General features: G+C 35.2%; 1 protein-coding gene across 1 annotated transcript; it reads right to left on the bottom strand.

The window, feature by feature from the left end:
- Positions 1–3,775: 3,775 nt before the first annotated feature.
- Positions 3,776–17,062, bottom strand: LOC105309542 (disintegrin and metalloproteinase domain-containing protein 20-like). Its single transcript, XM_011385729.1, has 2 exons — positions 14,994–17,062; positions 3,776–3,824 (listed from the first exon to the last, which is right to left on the bottom strand). Exons 1-2 carry the CDS (start codon positions 17,057–17,059, stop codon positions 3,776–3,778), a joined length of 2,115 nt encoding a protein of 704 aa, XP_011384031.1. The 5' UTR covers positions 17,060–17,062.
- Between the last annotated feature and the right edge of the window lie 3,717 nt (positions 17,063–20,779).

The following is a 20,779-nucleotide window of genomic DNA, read 5'->3' on the forward strand; positions in this document are numbered from 1 at the left end:
ATAAAAGCAGTTTTAGAAAAACTGTAGGTTCTAAGTATAGGTGGCTAAAATGGAATGAAAGTGAATATTGTCAAATATGAGATCATCACATGTATGAGAGGTATAAACCGACAAACAGAAACCGAAGAAAATGAAAGAAGCCTCTCACCATCTCACTAACAAAGAGGGAAGAATGAGGAGAGGAGTTTATCTACTGATGATATTAATAAGTGTAAGTAACATGTGTTGGCTCTTTTTTTACTTTCTAATTTGATCCTAATAACAATGCTAGTGGTGGCCTCTGGATGGCTAGTTTTATACCCATTTTACAAATTAGGCCATTGAGGCTCCAAGAGTTTTAGCAACTTGTCCAAGATTGCCATAGCCTGTAGGTAGAAATTAGATTATAGTTAAAAGCCGTTAATTTTGCCTGATGCTCTTAGTAGTAATACATTCAGCCTTGTCTCTGGGCCACTAGTAAGTGCATTCAGCTTTCTTCTCTACCTACTTCTGAGCGGATGGTTCTCACGGGACAGAAACCTAGATGTTTAATTTGAATCATTCTCAGTAATTTTGCCTTGCTTTTCTTCTTTCTTTTCTTGCTTTCCTTTGTGGCTTTATGCAACCATGAACATTTTTTAAAAAGAAAATCATTACTTTTTGAAACAGGAACAGAACATGAAAAAGTTACATTCAAGTTAATGATGTGGGAAGAACTTTAGCAGTCACGGCCCTGAACGGCAGGCAGGAGGAACAGCTGAGAACATCAACCCTATCCTCTCCTCAGAAACATTTCAGTTTCGGTCCTGGCTTTTTGCCTCCAGCTGTGTGGCAAGTTATCTAACCTCCATAAAACCAATCTCTTTATCTGTAAAACAGGTATAGAAATGAACATTGTGTTAGTGCCGTTTTTGTAGATTGAGTTGTTAAACATCAGGGTTTTGAGAGCTGTTTGTTAAGCTACTGGGGGGTTGAAATCGGCCACGTTGGAGGTTTACACACCCTGAAATTTGGAGAATGATGCAAATAAGACTTTTCCCCTCCTTTTACAGAGAGCTGGTTTATAAACACACTGGTTATAACATATGCCACTCGAGGCTGTGCTTATGCATATAGAGTAACTGGCACACGGTGAGCATGTATGCCATCACTATCGGCACCGCAGGATTCTTCTGAAGGGCAGTGAGGGGGGCTGTCCAGGGTGGAGTGACCCAGGTACTCTTATGTGATGTCGATGCAAGGTGATGTGTGCATATGGATGTGGTGATATTGACAGCTTAAGAACCTTCATAAATGGTGACCTAGTTATTGTATGTCATGGAGTTTGTCCTAAGGAAATGTTCAGGATTTCAGAAATGTATAAGGTAATTTATAATAGCTCCAAACTGCATAAAAAAAATCATACACACACACAAATACCCAACAGTTAAACTATAAGCTCCTTGAAAGTAAAGACTCTGTCAAATCTCTACTGTATGTATAGCAATTAAATGATGAATATTTAATAGTTTTGAATGAAAGAATAAAGGAGAAAATTATTAAATATTATACCTATATGTTTATTAACAATTATGTTTTCAATCATAGTTAATTATATAAGAAAATAGTCATGATTAAGTATTAATTAAAAAAAGCAACATGGTTAACTCTGGGGACCCTATACTCTCAAGTTGGGACAAAAATACAAAACAAATTCAACCAAATAATTACTCTCTCACTTTGTTTCTCTTACAAATACGCACATGAGTGAGAGTGCATGCATGCGCAAACACACACACACACAAGCCATATATACTGAGCAAGAAAAAAAAAGAGACTAAAATCAATAAAGAAGAAATAACATCACAGTTTTTAAAATTACTTTAAGTGGGGATAGTATTAAAGTGATTTTATTTTCTTCTCTTCATGGTACTAAATAGTTTTTTCAAAATCTCCATAATGACTGTGTTTCTTTGAAAGAGGAAACGAAATACATTACAAAACTTAAATGTAAAGAAATATGATTAAGTAACTCATAAAAAGTATCTAATGAAAAGAAAGTATATTAGACATTGAAATATAAGTGTATTGCTTACTAGAATAAAAATAAAATTAATGAATAATGAGCAGGCACACATAGACGTGACTTAGAGTAGTCTGAAAACCTGAGTCAGAAAACAAGAAATGCCTGCCTTAACTACGCTTGCCTGTTTCTTTCTCCCTTCTCTATTACCCTTCTTCTTGCAAGAGTAGCATTAAAAAAAAATCTCATCCAATATTTTCGAAGTGACATTGATCTTGAAGTTGAAATTTTGGAGACATAATTTTTCACAGCATAATCTTTATCCTCAAAGTAATGGGGAAATACGGCCTGGTTTGCAGCTTCTTAAGAAAATGGGCCATTATCATCAAGCTTCTCTATTTTATCTAACTCTAAGAATTTACCTTTCTAAAAATCTGATAATTTGTATTAACACTGATAGTACCAGAAAAAAGTACACCAAATTCATGATTATAGATGATATTCAATCATGAAAAAAGTGAACATTGAATGTTAGCTTATTATCAACAACTTACATTTCAAATTAGCTGATCGAATTTGATGGTCAAATTTAATATGGCTTTCTTCTCTTTCACCTGTTGTAATTCTTTATTCATGATTATTTCATAGCTGAACACTCTATTCCTGCCTTCTGTATACCTATGTCCTTCATTTTTCTCCTTCTACTTTCCTCAATAATTGTTTAATCATATTTGTCAACAGAGAGCTAGTGCTCTTCACTCTTCAGAGAACCATACATTTCTCACTCTAAATAAGTGGTGAAGAAAGACATGGTGTAGGCATTAGCACTGCCAAAGGTTGCGGAAATTGGGGATGTTCTCTGTGTTTATACTTTCCAGTAGGTAAGAGGGGCATGTTTGCTTGACTGTATCTTTGAAAAGATAATTTCCTTTTCTTGTGTGTTTTATGATACAAAATAATATGAAGATTGAATTACAAAAGTACATTTTATCGAATGTACTTCAAATGAGATGTAAAGCATAGCTTGGTTTGATGGGATGATACTGATCATATTGGAAAGTAAGCAGGTTCAAGCATGGGCACAGATGATAGGATGCATTTGTAACTTGATAGAACAAAGAGAAATAATGCTTTAGAAGCTCACACGATGATTTTACACATGACCACACTTCAGGGTAAATAACAGATAGTTCAGGCAAAAACAATCTTTTGTCTGATTGAATACTGTACTATTATAAATATTGTACTATTACCAATGGTCTGGGTTTAAGTAATCCAACACGGATTTTACTCCATACATAATCTTCCATAAAATATTATTCCGATTTAATATTTCTCTCCTAGTTTTCTTCAAAGTGATTTCTAATGCAAAATTACAGCATCTGGATAGAGTTAATTGGCTGGCTGGCTTAGTCTCATTTTGCTAATTTCATTTTATTATGTAAACAATATTTAAAAGACCATAGCTAAATCTAGGCATGATTAACTATCTGGAAATTCCGCGAACACAACAGATTTGGCTTATCTCAGTGGAAATTCTTCTTTGTTTTTCAAAAAGATAATTTGGTCAGTTTTTAGCATTGTAAAAATTTAGCAGTGAAGTTTCTGTCAGTTTGAATGAACTGAAATCTTTATGTTCCAGATTGTATCTGAACTTAATCCTCAGCGAAGGTGATCACTTTTTATATTCCAGCGCCTTTTCTTGTGCTTTTTCTTACCTCCTGTTCCAACAGGGTACCTATTAGAGAAATTCTTCCAGGATATACTAATTCTACAGGCAAGACCTTGTATTATTCAGTTGTAACAATCGGGAGGAGGGAACTTGATTACAGCATAGGAGAAGCTGCAACAGAAAGAAATCAAAATAGTGAGAAGCTCCATAGGGAGCCTGTCAGTCTGCCTTTAAATGGTGACTTTGACTGAGGAAGTGGTCTCAGTTCTCTGAAATGCCCAAGGCAGGCTTCTTCTGAGGACATAAATGTTGTGATTGCTTTGGGTATCTTTGTAAAATATTTTGTCTACTCTTATTGAGGCTCTGAGACTTTAGGATATGTTCAATACATGAAAAATAAGAGATGATGAATGAAAATGTTTAAATGGAATAATGTTAATAAGAATTGTTTGTTCACTATGTTTGGCCAAATATAATCTCAGAGAACCCTATTTTTCAGTATTTAAATATGAAAACTAATTAGTATTAACTCAGGCAGGAATATTTCATGTCAAATCTCTGGCTGTATCTGTTATGATATAGCATAAAAAATGATGAACTACCAATTAGTTAGGAAAAAGATGTGTTCAAACATCTCAGTCTAATAAGTTTGTCTTATAAAACTTTGTCACTAAGACTGAACAGACTCTTCTCCTAAGAAGACATATAAATGGCCAACAGATATATGAAAAGATGCTTAACTTCACTATTAGGGAAATGCAAATTGAAACCACAATGAGATTGTCATCTCACACCTGTTACAATGGCTATTATTAACAAGACAAGAAATAACAAGTGTTGGAGAAGCTGTGGGGAAAAAGGAACCCTTATATACTGCTGGTGGAAATATAAATTGGTACAGTCACTATGGAAAACAGTATGGAGGTTCCTCAAAAAAATTAAGACTAGAATTACCATATGACCCAGCAATCCCTCTTCTGGGTATCTACCCCCCAAATTTAAAAACATTTATCCATAAAGATATATGTACCCCTATGTTCGTTGCAGCATTATTCACAGTGGCCAAGACATGGAAACAACTGAAGTGTCCTTTGATAGATGATTAGATAAAGAAGCTGTGGTACATACATACAATGGAATACTATCCAGCCATAAGAAAAGATGAAATATTGCTGTTTGTGACAACATAGATGGATCTTGAGATAATCATGCTAAGCGAAATAAGTCAGATGGAAAAAGTCAAGAACCACATAATTTCACTCATATGTGGGATATAAAACTAAAATCAACAAATGACTAAACAAGACAAACAAACAAACAAACAAAAACTCAGACACAACAGTATGGTGGTTACCATATGGAATGTTGGGGTGGGGGGGCAGGTAATGAAAGGTAAAGGGAGTCGAATATATGGTGATGAAAGGAGATTTGACTGTGAGTGGTGGACACACGCTGCAATATACCAATGATGCAGTTTAGGATTATACACTTGAAACTTATATCATTTTATTAACTAATATCACCCCAATAAATTGAATAAAATTTTAAAAATAAATTCTAATTCTAAAAACAGAAAGAAAACTCTGTCACTAAGAAAGAAAACTTAGTCGATAACCACTTATTTAGGCATAAAAAGTCAGTAAGTAATTGGGGGCTGAAGATTCTTGTACCTTAAGGAATTCTTACACTAACAAAAGAGAATGATTATAATTACTGTAAAATATTAGAACCGAATTAAGGTCGGCATCTACAATGTTCTGAATAAATGGCCATGTCTTGGGGAATTATAGTATCTGGAAAATATTAGTGTCAGGTAAAAGACAAGGGAGAACTTGTGAAACAGAGACAAAGGGGTCAGTGATGAATGTATCTAAGCATTTAAGACACATCATTTGCAAGATTTATCTAGGGGAAAGTGGGGTAGTAGGTGGAAAACTCATTCAGAAATGTAGATTTTCTAAGCCATCCTTGTGTGAAAGACAAGATTCCATGGGATTCCTGTGGTGTACGGTTAGTATTTAAAGAGTCCTTTACATCTTAAAGATGTTTCCTTATCTTTTTATCACATCTCATTTTTCTATCGGTTTTGTAATTTAAGGGAGACCTCCTTTTTGATGAATGGTCACACAATTTTCTGTAACAGTGAAGGTCCTAAAAACAAGCTCAACCATCTCCGAGGCCCTATGCTCTTTTCACCACACTACACTAAACAGGGTGTTTTCCATGTTCTGTCCTTTTCTAGAAATGGAATGGTTCCCCGGCCCCCAGTTCCATATACACTGCAATTTCCTATTCATGCATCGAAGCATTGAGAGCTGATAGCTCATCCCCAGTGGAGAGAGTGCAGAAGAGGCTTTGCTTATCTCCAAACTTAGTGTAAGCATATTCCTAGCAATCAAAAAACAACAGCAGATGCTATTTCTACTCGGCAAAATGCAGAAGTGGCAAAAAGGCCAGCTAATGTGCTGCTTCCTAAGATGCTCTCATGAAACATTTGCCTAATGTCCCGAGAAGGGACAAGTGTTCATGCAAATAATTTCCCTCCTCTATTCAGAAATGACAGTGTTCACTGTAGTTAAAAAACAAAACAAAACAAAAAAACAAAAGGCCTAATACTAAAAAGAAAAACAGTGATCATGGAGATGTTTGGGTAAATATTTTTGCAGTTACTGTAAACATTTAAAAAATAGGTAAGATAGCTTACAGAACTGATATTCTGGTTTATTGAAAAGTATCACATGAATTACCAACTTCCAGAAAATAGACCTTGCAACTTCCTAAGACATGCTTGTCATCACTTTTTAATGAGCTCAATTTGATCTTTGGTGTATCCCAGGAAAGGATTCTGCAGTATACTGACACCTTTATCAATATTGTCATTAAACATTTTTAAGATACAACTTCTGACTCTTTGTATTATCTATTTATTTAGATTCTGGATTAACTGTAGCTTTTTATAACACTATTTTTACTTGTGCATTCATAAGTTTATATTTACTGCCTTATTTTCAAGCTATAGCATTTTATTACTCTGGAGAATAAATGATCTATTCTAGGTATAGTCTCTTGACTTTAGGGTACATTTCAAATAATAAGGTACACAGGGAATGCTGTCCCTGTGTAGACCACCAGCTAAGATAGTTCTCTTAAAATGCTTTTAGTAAATACAGTTACTAATTTTTATCTTTGGAATAATATGACATTGACTATTAATAAAGACATGAGTTCACTGGAGCTATACCAAAATCATTAGTGTTCATAAGACAAATGAAATTACGATAAAAGAAATCATGATAAAAGTGGATACTCTAATAATGTTTTCAGCAAAAAAAAAAAAGTTCATTTTTATTTTTCAAGTACTTGATATCATCAATTTAAAGTAACCTTGCCTTAGATCTTGGTTTAAATATTCAATTAATCGTTGTAACTAATAAACGTAAGTCACTAAACGAATGATTTGTGAACTGTATTTGATCCTAATACTGTATGAACACTACCCTCTCCCTGACATTAGCCTAAGTCCTGGTGCTTCTTAAATGTCTCAATTACTAAGTTTAAAAATATACTAAGTGCTAAAACAGACAAAAAATTCACCGAGCATAATTAAACATTTTCGGCATGAACCATATATTTGAGAAGTCAGATTACATTATTTCTTCATAAACCAAAATAAGGCAAAGAGTTAGAGCAATCAAGCCTGACTGGGCAATACCCAGGAAATGCTTTTAAAAGGACTTATTTTTAAAACTTACATTTTTACACTATCCAAACATTTTGTACTTTATTTAAAAATTTTTTTACTTAAGTATAACATTCATATTTTGTGTGCCCTCCAGAAATAATCCCTATCTTAAATTTTAATAACATGGATTAGTTTAACGAGTTTTGTGCTTCGTGTAAATGAAATTATCCTATATGACCTCTACTGCAGCTTGTTTATGTCACTAAGTATTTTGTTTGTAAATTCATCCATGTCGTGACATGTATTTGTAGAACATTCCTTCTCATTCCTGTGCCGTACACCAGTGTGTCGATTTACCTCGTTATTTAACCAGACAACCATTGATGAACACTTGTTGGTTTTTAGTTTTGAGGCATAATGATTAATATTTTTTATGAAACTTTTACTACATGTCATTCAGTGAAAACATGAAGACATTTCCATCAGGCTTTTAACTCAGATTGTACTTACTTAGAGTATATGATATGCTTAGACACAGGAAATAGTATGAGCAGTTTTCCAGCGGGTTTCCAGCAGTTTACACACCCAACACCAATGTATCAGAGTTTTAATTATCTATAACCTTATTTATAATATGTTCAATCAAAACTTTCATTTTAGTCATTCTGGTGTTATAAAATATTATAAAATTGCAGTTTTAATATGTGTTTTTTGATAACTAAAAATTTGATCACCTTTTCATATGTTTACCTGCTGTCTTCTTTTGAGAAGTGACTGAGTATTTTGGCCAATTTACCATTGAACTATCTTTCTTTAATATCACAGTGTTGAAGGAGTCTTATATATTTTTTGTGTATAAATTCCTTTTAATACATGGATTTTACAAACATATTCTTCAAATATTCAAGTAGCATCTATTTTAATTTTTAATGGTATTTTTTGAAGAGTAGACACACTTTTAATGGTCTATTTAACAACTGATGTTTTCACTTTCAGATTTTATTTTCATTCAGGTAAACTTGCCTACTCTATGGTCATATATTAACTTTTTCTGCTTTAATTTGATAGTTTATTAATATACTGTTGACACTGAAAACTAAAACCAATCTGGAATTGATCTCAGTGTGCAGTTTAAGGTAGAGCAAAAGATACATCCCTTTCACATGGATATTAATTGACAAACACAAGCTACTGAAAAGTTTATTCAGCTTTCTATTCTATGTCACTGGTCATTTTCTACTATCTCAATTTCTATAGCTTTGTAATAGGACTGAATATCTGGTAGTATTTTTTTTTTTTCTTCAAAGTGTCAGGTGAGTGGTAGTTCTAGAGTGATTGTGTGAAGAGCTAGGCAGAGTTTCTTCTTAGGAACAACCCTTTAACTGATAAAAAATTTTAAAAAATTAATGTCTCTTGTGTTCCTATACACTAACACATTTCAGAAAAATAAATTAAAAAACCAATTCATTTTGCAATTGCAAAAAATGAATAAAATACTTATGAAAAACCTAACGATGCATGTGAAGAATCTATAATTAAAAACTATAAGGTATTATTCAAAGAAATAGAAGAAAAACAAAGAAATGGAAAGATATTCCATGTTCATGGATTGGAAGAATCAGCATAGTTAAAGTGGCCATGTGACCCAAAGCAATGTACAGATTTAATGCAATCCCCATCAAAATCCCAATGGCATTTTAAAAAGAAATAGAACAAAAAATCATCAGATTTGTATGGAATCACAAAAGACCTGAAAAAGCCAAAGCAATCCTGAGAAAAGAGAATGAGGCTGGTGGTATCACATTGCCCGACTTCAAATTATACTACAAAGTGACAGTAATCAAAATAGCATAGTACTGGCAGAAAAACAGACACATAGACCAATGGAACAGAATTGAGAGCCCAGAAATAAATTCACATATATCAGGGCAAATAATTTTCAACAAAGGAGCCAAAAATATACAATGGAGAAAAGAAAGCCTCTTCAGTAAATGGTGCTGGAAAATTGGAAAGCCACATGCAAAAGAATGAAACTAGACTGGTGTCTGTCACCATACACCAAAATTAACTCTAAATGGATCAAAGACTTAAATATAAGACTTGAAACAATAAATTGCACAGAAGAAAACATAGGTACTAAACTCATGAACCTTAGATTTAGAGAGGATTTTATAAATTTGACTTCAAAGGCAATGGAAGTAAAAGCAAAAATAAATAAATAGGACTATATCAAACTAAAAAAAGCTTCTTCACAGCAAAAGAAATCATCAACAAGACAAAGAGGCAACCAACTGAATGGGAGAAGATATTTGCAAACAATGCTTCTAATAAGGGGCTAATATTCAAAACATGCAAAGAACTCATACAACTCAATAACAACAACAAAAAAATCAAACAATTCAATTAAAAAGTGGGCAGAGTACCTGACTAGACACTTCTCCTAAGAAGACATGCAAATGGCCAACAGACATATGAAAAGATGCTCAACTTTACTAGTTATTAGGGAAATGCAAATCAAAACCTCAATGAGATACCACCTCATACCTGTTAGAATGGCTATCATGAACAGCAGGGGTCCCCAACCTCTGGGCCATGGACCAGTATCCATCTGTGGCCTGTTAGGTGAGCGGAGTGTCAGCGAGAGAAGCTTCATCTGTATTTGCTGCTGCTCCCCAGTGCTAGCATCACTGCCTCAGCTCTGCCTCAGATCATCAGGTATTAAATTCTCTTAGGAGCCAAAAAGGTTGGGGATCACTGATCAACAGGACAAGGAATAATATGTGTTGGCAAGATTGTGAGGAAAAAGAATTCTTATGCACTGCTGGTGAGAATGTAAATTGGTATAGACACGATGGAAAACAGTATGGAGGTTCCTCAAAAAACTATGTCCTTCATAGATGATTGGATAAAGAAGATGTGGTACATATGTACAATGGAATACTACCCGGCCATAAGAAAAGATGAAATACTGTCATTTGTGACAACATGAATGAATCTTGACATAATCATGCTAAGCAAAATAAGTCAGACAGAAAAAGTTGAGAACCATATGATTTCGCTCATATATGAGATATATGAAAGCAACAAACAAACAAGACAGGAAAACAAAAACTTATAGACATGGACAACAGTTTAGTGGTTACCAGAGGGAAAGCGGGGAGGAAGGGAGGAAGATAAGGGTAAAGGGGGTCAAATATATGGTGACAGAAGGAAATTTAACTTTGGGTGGTGAATACGCAATGCAATATACATATGACATACTGAATTTTACACTTGAAACATAATTTTATTAACCAATGTCACCTCAATAAATTTAATAAAAAAATTAATGTCTCTGGAAATTGATCTAAGGTTATATAATTGAATATTTATGAATTAAACTAAAGAAACATTTGTCCAAATATATTTTTAAAATCTCCGTAAAAGCAAAAAGAAGCTGTGGCATTTGACTTATAATGTAATCCCATTTTCCAGGTCAATGTTACTCTCTGTGCTCTGAACTGAAGTGGTCAAGATGAAAGGGGTTTCATTCAACCCTAAGTTCCTAGTCTTGTGCTGTGGTTTCATCCAAGCAAGTGTAGACCTCACACTTACCTATTTCTTCCCTGGATTCTGTATTGGAAATTATATATTACGTGGACATAAACAAATTCAATCACCCAGCTATCACTCAAAGGGTGAGAGTTAGGCCTCAGGCACAATGTATTTAGAATACTGAGTCCCCAGTTTTGCTTGTCCCACTTTGCTTGTAGAGCAAGTGTTCTATGCTAAGAAGGGCAACCTAGAAGACCATGGTATATCATTTTCCTCTCACATCGACCTATACAGTGAGCATGTCACTTTGATAAAAATATATACTGTCTACATCTACCACTCCTATGTAGTGGCACAGATGTTCTGCCAGGGGAGATTCAGGTCATAGGAAGAGCTCTGCCTGAGGAGACTGACTTTATTTGGTACACAGAATGGAGAAGTTCATAAGTAAGGGTATTATGGAAAATAATGAAGATTTTGGCACCAAGCATTTTGTAGTGGGTTGTCAACTCCAAGAACCTCATAGCAACAAGCAAAATGGTAGTCCATCAGAAGTTTAACAGAGATCAGAAAAAGAGACAGCCAAAAAGATCTCTCCTGCATCCCACTCATCACTGTGTGTATAGAAGTCTACACACATTTGCTAAAGTGCACTCGCTCAGGAGCAATGTGTGCATCATATTTGGCTAACTTGAAATATTCCCAGACCACAATCACATTTATCAACAAAAGATAGAAACCTCACTGGTTCAAAAGGATATAGGACATCTTCTGACCAAACACTAGCTGTATGGAATGGCACTATGAATATCAATAAAGACATACAATCTTAAATCCATCCATCCATCCATCCATCCATCCATCCATCCATCCATCCACCCACCCATCCATCCATCCATCCATCCATCCATCCATCATATTTGGCTAACTTGAAATATTCCCAGACCACAATCACATTTATCAACAAAAGATAGAAACCTCACTGGTTCAAAAGGATATAGGACATCTTCTGACCAAACACTAGCTGTATGGAATGGCACTATGAATATCAATAAAGCCATCCATCCATCCATCCATCCATCCATCCATCCATCCATCCATCCATCCATCCATCCATTCTTGCATACATACATACATACATACTTACATACTTACATATATACATACATACATACACCCAAATGAAAAGTCTTGAGTTGAATATTATAATAACCAAAATAAAACATTTACTTGAAGAGATAGCTGGAAGAATTCAGCAGGCAGAAAAAAGAATCAGACAATTTGACAGATTGTTAAGGGTATCACAGTCAGAACAAAAGCAACAAGACAAATGGAATTTGTCCATGCCTCTGAGAAATATGTGACCTGATCTGAAGCAATGAGTTGACATCTCTCCTCTCTTAAAAAAAATTGCCAACAAACATCTGTTGAATATTATTTCTATTCACTTCTATCTTTCACTTTCTCTAATTCTCTACTAATAGAAGTGTTAGAACATTTAATATGTTACATATATTAGTAAAGCTCAATTTTAATGCTTTTTTTTGGTGTACATCAGTGTGGGGATTTTTTCATAAACTGTCTCCCAGATAAGTAATTTTGTATTTTCACATGCCTAAATTACTGTTCAAACCATCCACCAAATTCTTAATATAATTTTCATATTTTAGTTCTAAAATATCATTTATACTTTTGTATATTCAAATTCACTTGAGGATATTCTATATTCTTTCTTTTATTCTATTTTTTTCTTCTATTTTAAACTGTATTAATCATAGTTATGATTTTTTTTAATATACTCTTGCTCACTATCTGGTCACCTTGACATTACTTTTAATTTCTCCTTTTCTTTCCTTTTCTTTTTCTTCTTTTAGTAATAGGTCATAAATTTTAGCTCTTAGCATGTATAGTAATGATTTATTGTGTGCAGGAAATTGTATATAAACAACCAAAGAAGCTTCAGGTGGCTCTTCTAGAGAGTTTTCTCTGTTTGCTCTGTTAGGAGGACAGCCTGAGAAACTCATTTCCTAAATTCATTCATGGATTGGCTAGGTCATAGATGATTGAGTTTTTAGTAAATCTTGGGCAAATTTTCTTTTCTTTGTGCTGTTCAGGCATGGGCCTGCTAGACTTTCAATTGTGAGTTTATGTGACTATTTTTTCTCAGCTCTGAAAGATTATGGGGGATTCATCTCGAGTGGATCACATCATCATCTAGAGGATCACAACCCAGCTCTCCAACCGATTGCCACATGCACCATCAAAAGCACATAAGTGTATTATGGGGAGAGGGTACAGATGCTTGAGATAAGCTTTCTTTTACCAACTCTTGTGTCTGAAACATACCATGATTTTAGGGAACTATGCTTTTGAGAAATTTCAGACTAGCTCACTAGCATCCCACAAAGCTCTAAAAATAAGTAAATGTGACCTGGGGAAAAAAGGTTGTGAATTACAGGCCTCTCAATGTCTAATTTATGAATTTATCTAAACCTGTGTAGTAACTAAGAGCATTGGGGATATCTCTTTCCCTCAAGAGGAAGTCTTCTAACTGGGCCAAGGTTAGGCTCAGTTCACATCCAGTGACACCATGTACTCTGAGGAAAAAATGGCCGACAAGATTCAATGTTTTTCAGAATGATTTCTCTGTCTGGATTTTAGGTCATTTACTCTACATTGCTTCCTTAGCACTCTAATGTCCTTAAAAATGGTTCTTAAAATATAACTGGGATTTTCTAGTTTTTTTTCCCCCTGAAAGGGAATACTTATCCTATATAGAATTGTAAGAATCTTCTTTACCCTATTTTATAAGTAAAGTTATGAAGGAGTTGAGTGGCAAGTATTATTTCTTGTCTTTTCAGATTTTGAAGTAATTCTAAATGTAAATCATGCCCATAAGGTGGTAAAGGGCAGAGGTGTAAAAAATTCCAAAGTTTCCGATGTCAGACTCCTTCCTGTGTTTTCCATTATACTAAGATAATACTGTATCAGCTGAGATCTGTCATAAAAGAAAACCACACCATTGAGATAATCACGAGTTATTAACAAGATGTAGCTATTGCTCCTAGGACTGGAAATCAAAGGGAAGAAGTGGGATTATTGGAATTTCTGCCTTAGGAATAAGTCCTGTGGATCTAAGACTTCGACCTCTGTGGAAGTGGTTAGCCAATCTAGTTCTGGAAGCTCAGAGATTGCTGAAGGACTCAAAGACTAGGCATTCTAAAACCCGAGGGTAAGATATTGGTAATGTACCAGTATCTCTGAGGCTGACAATACTGTTGGGTCTGATAGTTACTTAAAAATATGTATCTATAATTATTATATATAATATATAATTTTATATGTAAGATATTATGTATAGTAACATTGTGCAGCCTGAAAATTACTGTCTTTGCAAAAGTGAGAGCTGTTAATGAGGCAACACTGACATGAACAGTAATCAAAAAATTTCCCATTTCCAGTCTCCCTCTAGTTTTCTCCTATTGCAGAAACTAATAGAGAACAGGCAAAGAAGAAATCTGATTTTGTTAGCATTCTCTGTGTGACAAAGCAGAGTACAAAGAAGAAGGGTGGTTGGAATTGAGACAGCAAATTATAAACACAAACATACACATTATCCATGAGCTGTGCCTTTGCTCAGGAAACACAAAGAGATTAATTCCATGAAAAATTAAACACTAAAATTATTTAAAATAATAGAAAATAGAATTTTCTAGAAATTAGCACATTTTTTTCTAGTTGTTTAATGGCCAATGTTTATGCTCCCAAGTAAGGAAAAATCTCAGGATTCTGTCAATGATTTGTGACACATTCTATAACATTTCTACAGCCAGTGGACTAAAACTTCATACATTGGAAATTGGGGTCCTTTTTGAAACTGCAAATTTTGACTTTTCTTTTTAAGATACTTTTGGGACATTTTGCTGTTCTTCCGTAGATGAAATAAAAACATTTTGCTCTTCTTCATTAGGTGAAGTTTTGATATTTTGTTCTGGGGTTAAGTTGGAGTTTCATTTACTTCTTGAGATGCAGTAACACTCTGCTTTTGACTCTCATCTGTTTTTTTTCGTGTCATAATAAACAAAATTAACAAGCATAATAATAAGACAAGAAAAGGAACCAACCATAGTAACTGATATCTGTTCCGTTTCTCCACTTCCTTATTTTTCTTAGGGGATGGTCCACTGTCAATACTGCCTCCATAGCCGCTTACCAGGCAGTTGGGAGGGTCCCACCCAGAGTTGCAGTGGCAGTGATGTCTGTTGTTACAGACTCCATTCATATGGCAAGTCTCAGGTGAACAATCACTTACTAGACGTGACATATGGACACACTTCCTTTGGATGCAGATTTGTTCCTTACCACACGCTGTACCATCTTTCACTTCACCGATGTCAGATATGGTCATCCCCAAATGGTAGTCGGTACCCCAGCATGTGACGTCATTGAAGTGAGTCCAGTGCACAGTAGAATGATCTGTCAGAAGGGGAAGTTCTGTCACGTTCTCACACTGAACTCTGCCACACAGAACATCTGAGATGTCACATCGTACGTACCTAGAGCCATTAATACCACAGTGACCAAAACGGTCACCTCGGATGTTCATTTTTGTGTAGCAACTCTGATTTGCACTCTTGGCCTCTTTGCCGAAAATTTTCTTACATTGTTCTTCACGGTTATTGCATCTCTTTTCATAGCAGTAGCCACCGCCCATGCAAGGGACTCCGTCTTGTACATATACATCTTCTGGACAATGATAGGATGTTCCATTGCACCACTCTGGAAGATCGCATGCATTTTCCTCTTTTCTACACAAACTACCTGATGGCCTGATCTTGCAGTCTTTGCAACAAAGCCCAGAAGCGCAAACAGCCCCAGGTCCCAGAGTGCAGTTTGACTGACAACATGGATCATGAACACACAAATGGAAAGAACCACAGTCACACTCTTCTCCTTCTTCAACCACATTGTTCCCACACTCTTTTAATGTGAAGATGTCCTTTTTGTTTGATGTAGTGTATAAACAATCTCGTTTTGCAGTGTTGTCCATGAACTGAACATAACTGCAGTTGCTGAATGTAGTTGACTGTACTTTTCCTGCATGCATAATGCACAGTTCATCCTTACACTTACAATTCTTACCATCATGTTCCATACCCAAATTATGACCGATCTCATGTGTCACAATAAATGAAAGGTCATACAAATTATCAGTCCGGAAACTATCAACTCCACAATTATAGTCAAGTATACATACTGTTTTAACAAAGGATAAGCCAAGATAAAGACCATAGCTATAGTTTACAAACATATGGGCAACATCATGGGGCAAACGGTTAGTTAATTCAATTTGCTTCCACTTGCAAAATTCTGAAAGGAGACTACCTATGTTCTTTATTGCAAGGAGGTTTCTTGTAGTCCAGATCTCAATTCCCATTAAAAGCACATCAACATCCAGTGAATTAAACAAGTTATCTATTCCATTGACAACAAGGCATACTTCCTTCTGCACATTTGAGATGTTACTTTGGCGATGAAGATACCGTTTGTGGTCTACCACCACTGCCAGTTCAAGAAACCGCTTGTGGGTCCACCAGCCTTCATACCCAATTCGCATTGAAGTGTAATTAATGTTCTCTTGAAACTTCAATTGTCGTGCTATTTCTTCATCTGTTAATCCACATCTCATGGGTGTCTTCTCACTGCTCATCTTATATATGAGATGTTCAAATGTGGTAGAAAGACTTTTGGGCTCGATTTCATAAACCATGTCATTTGTCTTTAATATTCCTTGAAAGCCCCCAAAACAAGTACTGAGTGCAACCAGGGATTCTGGGTCCCCCTCCACATAACCATGATAGTAGCAGTCATTTTGGACAAAAGGCTGGTCCTCAACGATAGCACCCTGGTCTGTGTAGGTGAACACTGGGAGGTGTCTGGGCAGCAAATACTTCTTGACCCTCATGAGGACAACGTGTCTCTGGCCTCCAAAACGCATGCTGTAAGAGAACCAACCTCGAGACTTCATGCTGACACTAGTGACTTTTACCTTTAAGGGAATCACCACTTCTGGGGGACCATGGCGTTGGGAGTGTCCATCTTGGGAACACCCAGACAGAAACAGAAACACCCCCAGCCAGAATGGCAGGAGAGTGCTCCTCATATGCACCAGAGCCTCACCCACAGCCATTATGTAGTTACTGTATGCAGCTATTGATGACAGCAAAATAGGACATGCAGGAAGCATTGCTGTTCTGTCTCCTCTCTCTGAGCTGACTGAATCCAGACCCGACTTTCAATCTGTGACACTCTGGCAGAGTCACACCATCAGAGCAGCATACTAAAAGAGAAAATAGAAAGAATGATTGAGAGAGGTGTGGGGGTTATAAGCAGGCCAATGCGGAGAAGGAAGAGAAAAGCACAGATTAAAATTGGTTAGTGCTTGGCTGAAGACATGATTCAGTTTACTGCACACACTTGCTCTTAAGGAATGATAAAGTCGTGTGAGACTGCGGATGTACAAAAGATTGGTGATTGGCCATAAGCTGAATCTAGGTGAAGGGTACATAGTGACTAATGATACTGTTTTTAAATATGTGAATATGTGTGAATAAATATATAAAACGAAAGGGTCTTAATGGAAAGGTGAACATATGTTTTGAGGAGTCTCATTGTATATATACATTGATTTGCTATAAATATTTACATGTTTTTTTCTTTCAATTTCAAATAATAAATTATTTAGTCACATTATGCAAGAGAGATAGATAAAAGTTATTTTATTTTTTCTTGTTGTCCCCAATATATAATAAATCCATGCAAAAAATTTTATTACTTGTCCTATTTTCTTTCTGTGTTCCTGTTTTCATCTAATTCTGCCAAACTGCAAGGGCAAAGAGAGGTAGGTTTGGTAGAATTAAGTAGGGATAAAGGACTTTCTGTCATAAAGTGTGAATATAGAGGAGATTGCTGTTGCTTTTAATTAAAGGAAGATTCCATAAGTAATAGGAAAATGATTCCAAAGAAAAGATGTCAGGGTACATTGAAACAAAAAAAAAAAAAAAAATTAAGCAGAAATGAGTAAACAATACAGGAGATGATAGGTCCTTAATTGGGCATTTTTCATTTTCATATTATCTACTGTGGGAAGTCGATTTGATCAGTGCATTTCAGATCTCTCATAGCGGACTTCACTTTCCTGTGTCTTGATGTCATTACTTGAAGAACTCTCAGTACTTTAACAATCTGATGACTGTGGATGGTCACACTAGATAGATAAAAATTGGCATGTATGTATCAACTATCGGATGCAATTTTACAAATTTCTAATTATATCTTTGCCCCAACCACTCTGCCTAAATTTGTGCTCAACACCATTAACTTATTCAGGCTTGTATTGTTCATTTATGTTTCCCAAGTGTACAGCCCAGTGTGTGCACATTATGTAGTTTGATTAATATTTTATTCAAGGAAGAAAGTAACAAATCATTATTGTCAGACAGGCATTGTGCTCATACCAGATTTCTCATGTTCACACATATGTGATATGTTCCTACCGTCGAGGCAAATATTTTCGTATTTGTATTTTACATACAAGATATGTATATATGTTTTTGTTTATGAGATAAATATATCTGTCTAAAGACTGAACTTGGAACTTGGGAGTTGGTCGCCTTGCAATCCTAAAACTGCAAAGTTTATGTTTTTGTCTCATAAGACAATACTACCTTCTCCAAAGCTTTCTTTCATCCTTTTGGGATTATTGATTTCTCTTGCTTTTCTGAAGGTGCTTTATTTTGCTCTCAGTACACTTTCATCTCCAAATGTTATCCTTCCAGTTTGACTTTATTCCATCTTATACGGCGTTGAAAAATATTCTTCTTCTTAAGAATGTCATCAAATGTAAACATATTTAAGTAATATCCATCTAACCTATCGTACTTCCTCCTCCAAAGCTACCGATACATAAATACTAATATATGTATGGACAATTAATAAATTATTTTTTTATATACCCACAGTTTCATCAATTTGATTAATCTCTGTAGCTTAATTACCACCTCCCTTCTCGCTCTTATTTATAGCCTAATGGACTGTTTTCCAAAATCTTAGTAGCGATCCATTAAAATGCACATTTGTAGCTCTCACCCAAGTAAAATGTACTAGAATAGAAAATCATAGAAATAATAGATTCCCCTCAAGATCAGAATACATGTTAAAGACTCATGTTTTGTTTGTGTGTGTGTTTGTATTCATTCATACACAAATACTAGTGTATCTCTTCTTATGTAAAATTCTTGAATGACTTACCAGCAGTAGAATTAATGATTTCCATGGTCCTTTCTAGCTGTTGCCATATTCATAGATAGTTTGTATTACCCACTCTATGAACAAAGATTTTCATTTGAGACTTCGCACGAGAAAGAGGAATACAAATCCCCTTATTTTTGGTCTCTGAATTGATTAAGTTCTAGATCTAGCTACTTAGCAACAAGACTCTCCCAGTTCTACAGACCATGGCAACTGGCTAAAGTCCCTCCCCACTGTGGCTTCCCTACCTCCAACCCAAGCTTACTTCTAATTTCTCTTTCATATGAATAGATCCAAATAACTTCCTTACCCTCATCATAAGTGCTCCCTACACAGAGTTTAAACACTTAAGTTTCAGCACTTTCATTCACACTGTTCTCCTGTTTCCAGATTATTTTAACACTGAATCATATTATAGAACACTTGAAGGTCCAGAAAGAAAGGTCACCTCCCTTATTAAACCTTCTCTAAAGAAACCAGATATCAATAATCCTCTGTAAATCTCTCTTGAATATCAAAGACTATCTCAGAGACATTAAGTATCTGCACACAAACCTGCTCCATCTCTGATGGAGAATAGTACGGAATTGTCAGCAAGAAAAAACAAAAGCAAAAAATTGAGAAGAAGAGGTGAACAAAAAAATTGTGTGGGAATAAATTTAACAGGTAAATTGACTAGCTAGCAGTTAAAAATGCTAATTTGGGGAGTTTCCATTTAGCAGGTTGTCTGGGATAAACCATGGAAACAAGTTTAGTTATTTAGTATCCTTGAGAGTTTAGCTGTGGAACAGAAAGAAGGTTTTCTCTGGTTTTGTCTGCCAGTTTTACTGCCAGCGTCTTTCCATTCCTCTTCCATTTTAGTAAGTACAAACCTGCACTTCTTCTCTCATTGAACTTTCTCATTTTCCCACAGTTTTGGTCACAGCTAGTTCCTAAAGAACGAAATTTGACTATGAGGGTTTGAATCTCTGGCTTAATTTAATGGTTCTGCGGTCACATTCATTTACCTAGATAATGGTGGGTAGGAGGAATCAATGTATGAAAATATCAATATGCATTATGAGAAAAATTGGCCCTATCCACTTTTCTATATGCTCTGGTCTTAATTAGAAGAATATGACTAAGGATTAATTTGACTAACTTTATTTAACTACATGGTTTTCTTTTCATAGTTTACTGTTCGTCTTGTTACAAGTCTTCGCTTATGCATAACAGATATATCAGTTATTGTATGATTTTTGTCTTGGTGACCAACGAATACTTGAAAACTGTTCATTTATTTAAGACTGTGTTAGCCATTGATTTGATGGGCCTCTAAGGTGTAAGTTGTTTCATTTATTTAGGACAGTCACAGAAATTGTGTCTCACGTGTTTTAGTTTAGCAACTTTGGGCAGAATAAAACAGCAATATATAGAGGTAAAATCTAGTGTCTCAACTGTCCCCTGTTAAGTAACTACATTTGGCTCTTAATAAAATGTGAGCAATGGAGAGGGCTACTTAAGTACTTAAAAAGACCACCTGTCTATATACAAAACACATTTTTGTATGATAAACACAAAAAGTCTATTCGATTAGTTAAGGAGTGTATTGGAGGTTTAC

Source organism: Pteropus vampyrus, unplaced genomic scaffold (assembly GCF_000151845.1).
Source record: "Pteropus vampyrus isolate Shadow unplaced genomic scaffold, Pvam_2.0 Scaffold768, whole genome shotgun sequence".
NCBI lineage: Eukaryota > Metazoa > Chordata > Mammalia > Chiroptera > Pteropodidae > Pteropus > Pteropus vampyrus.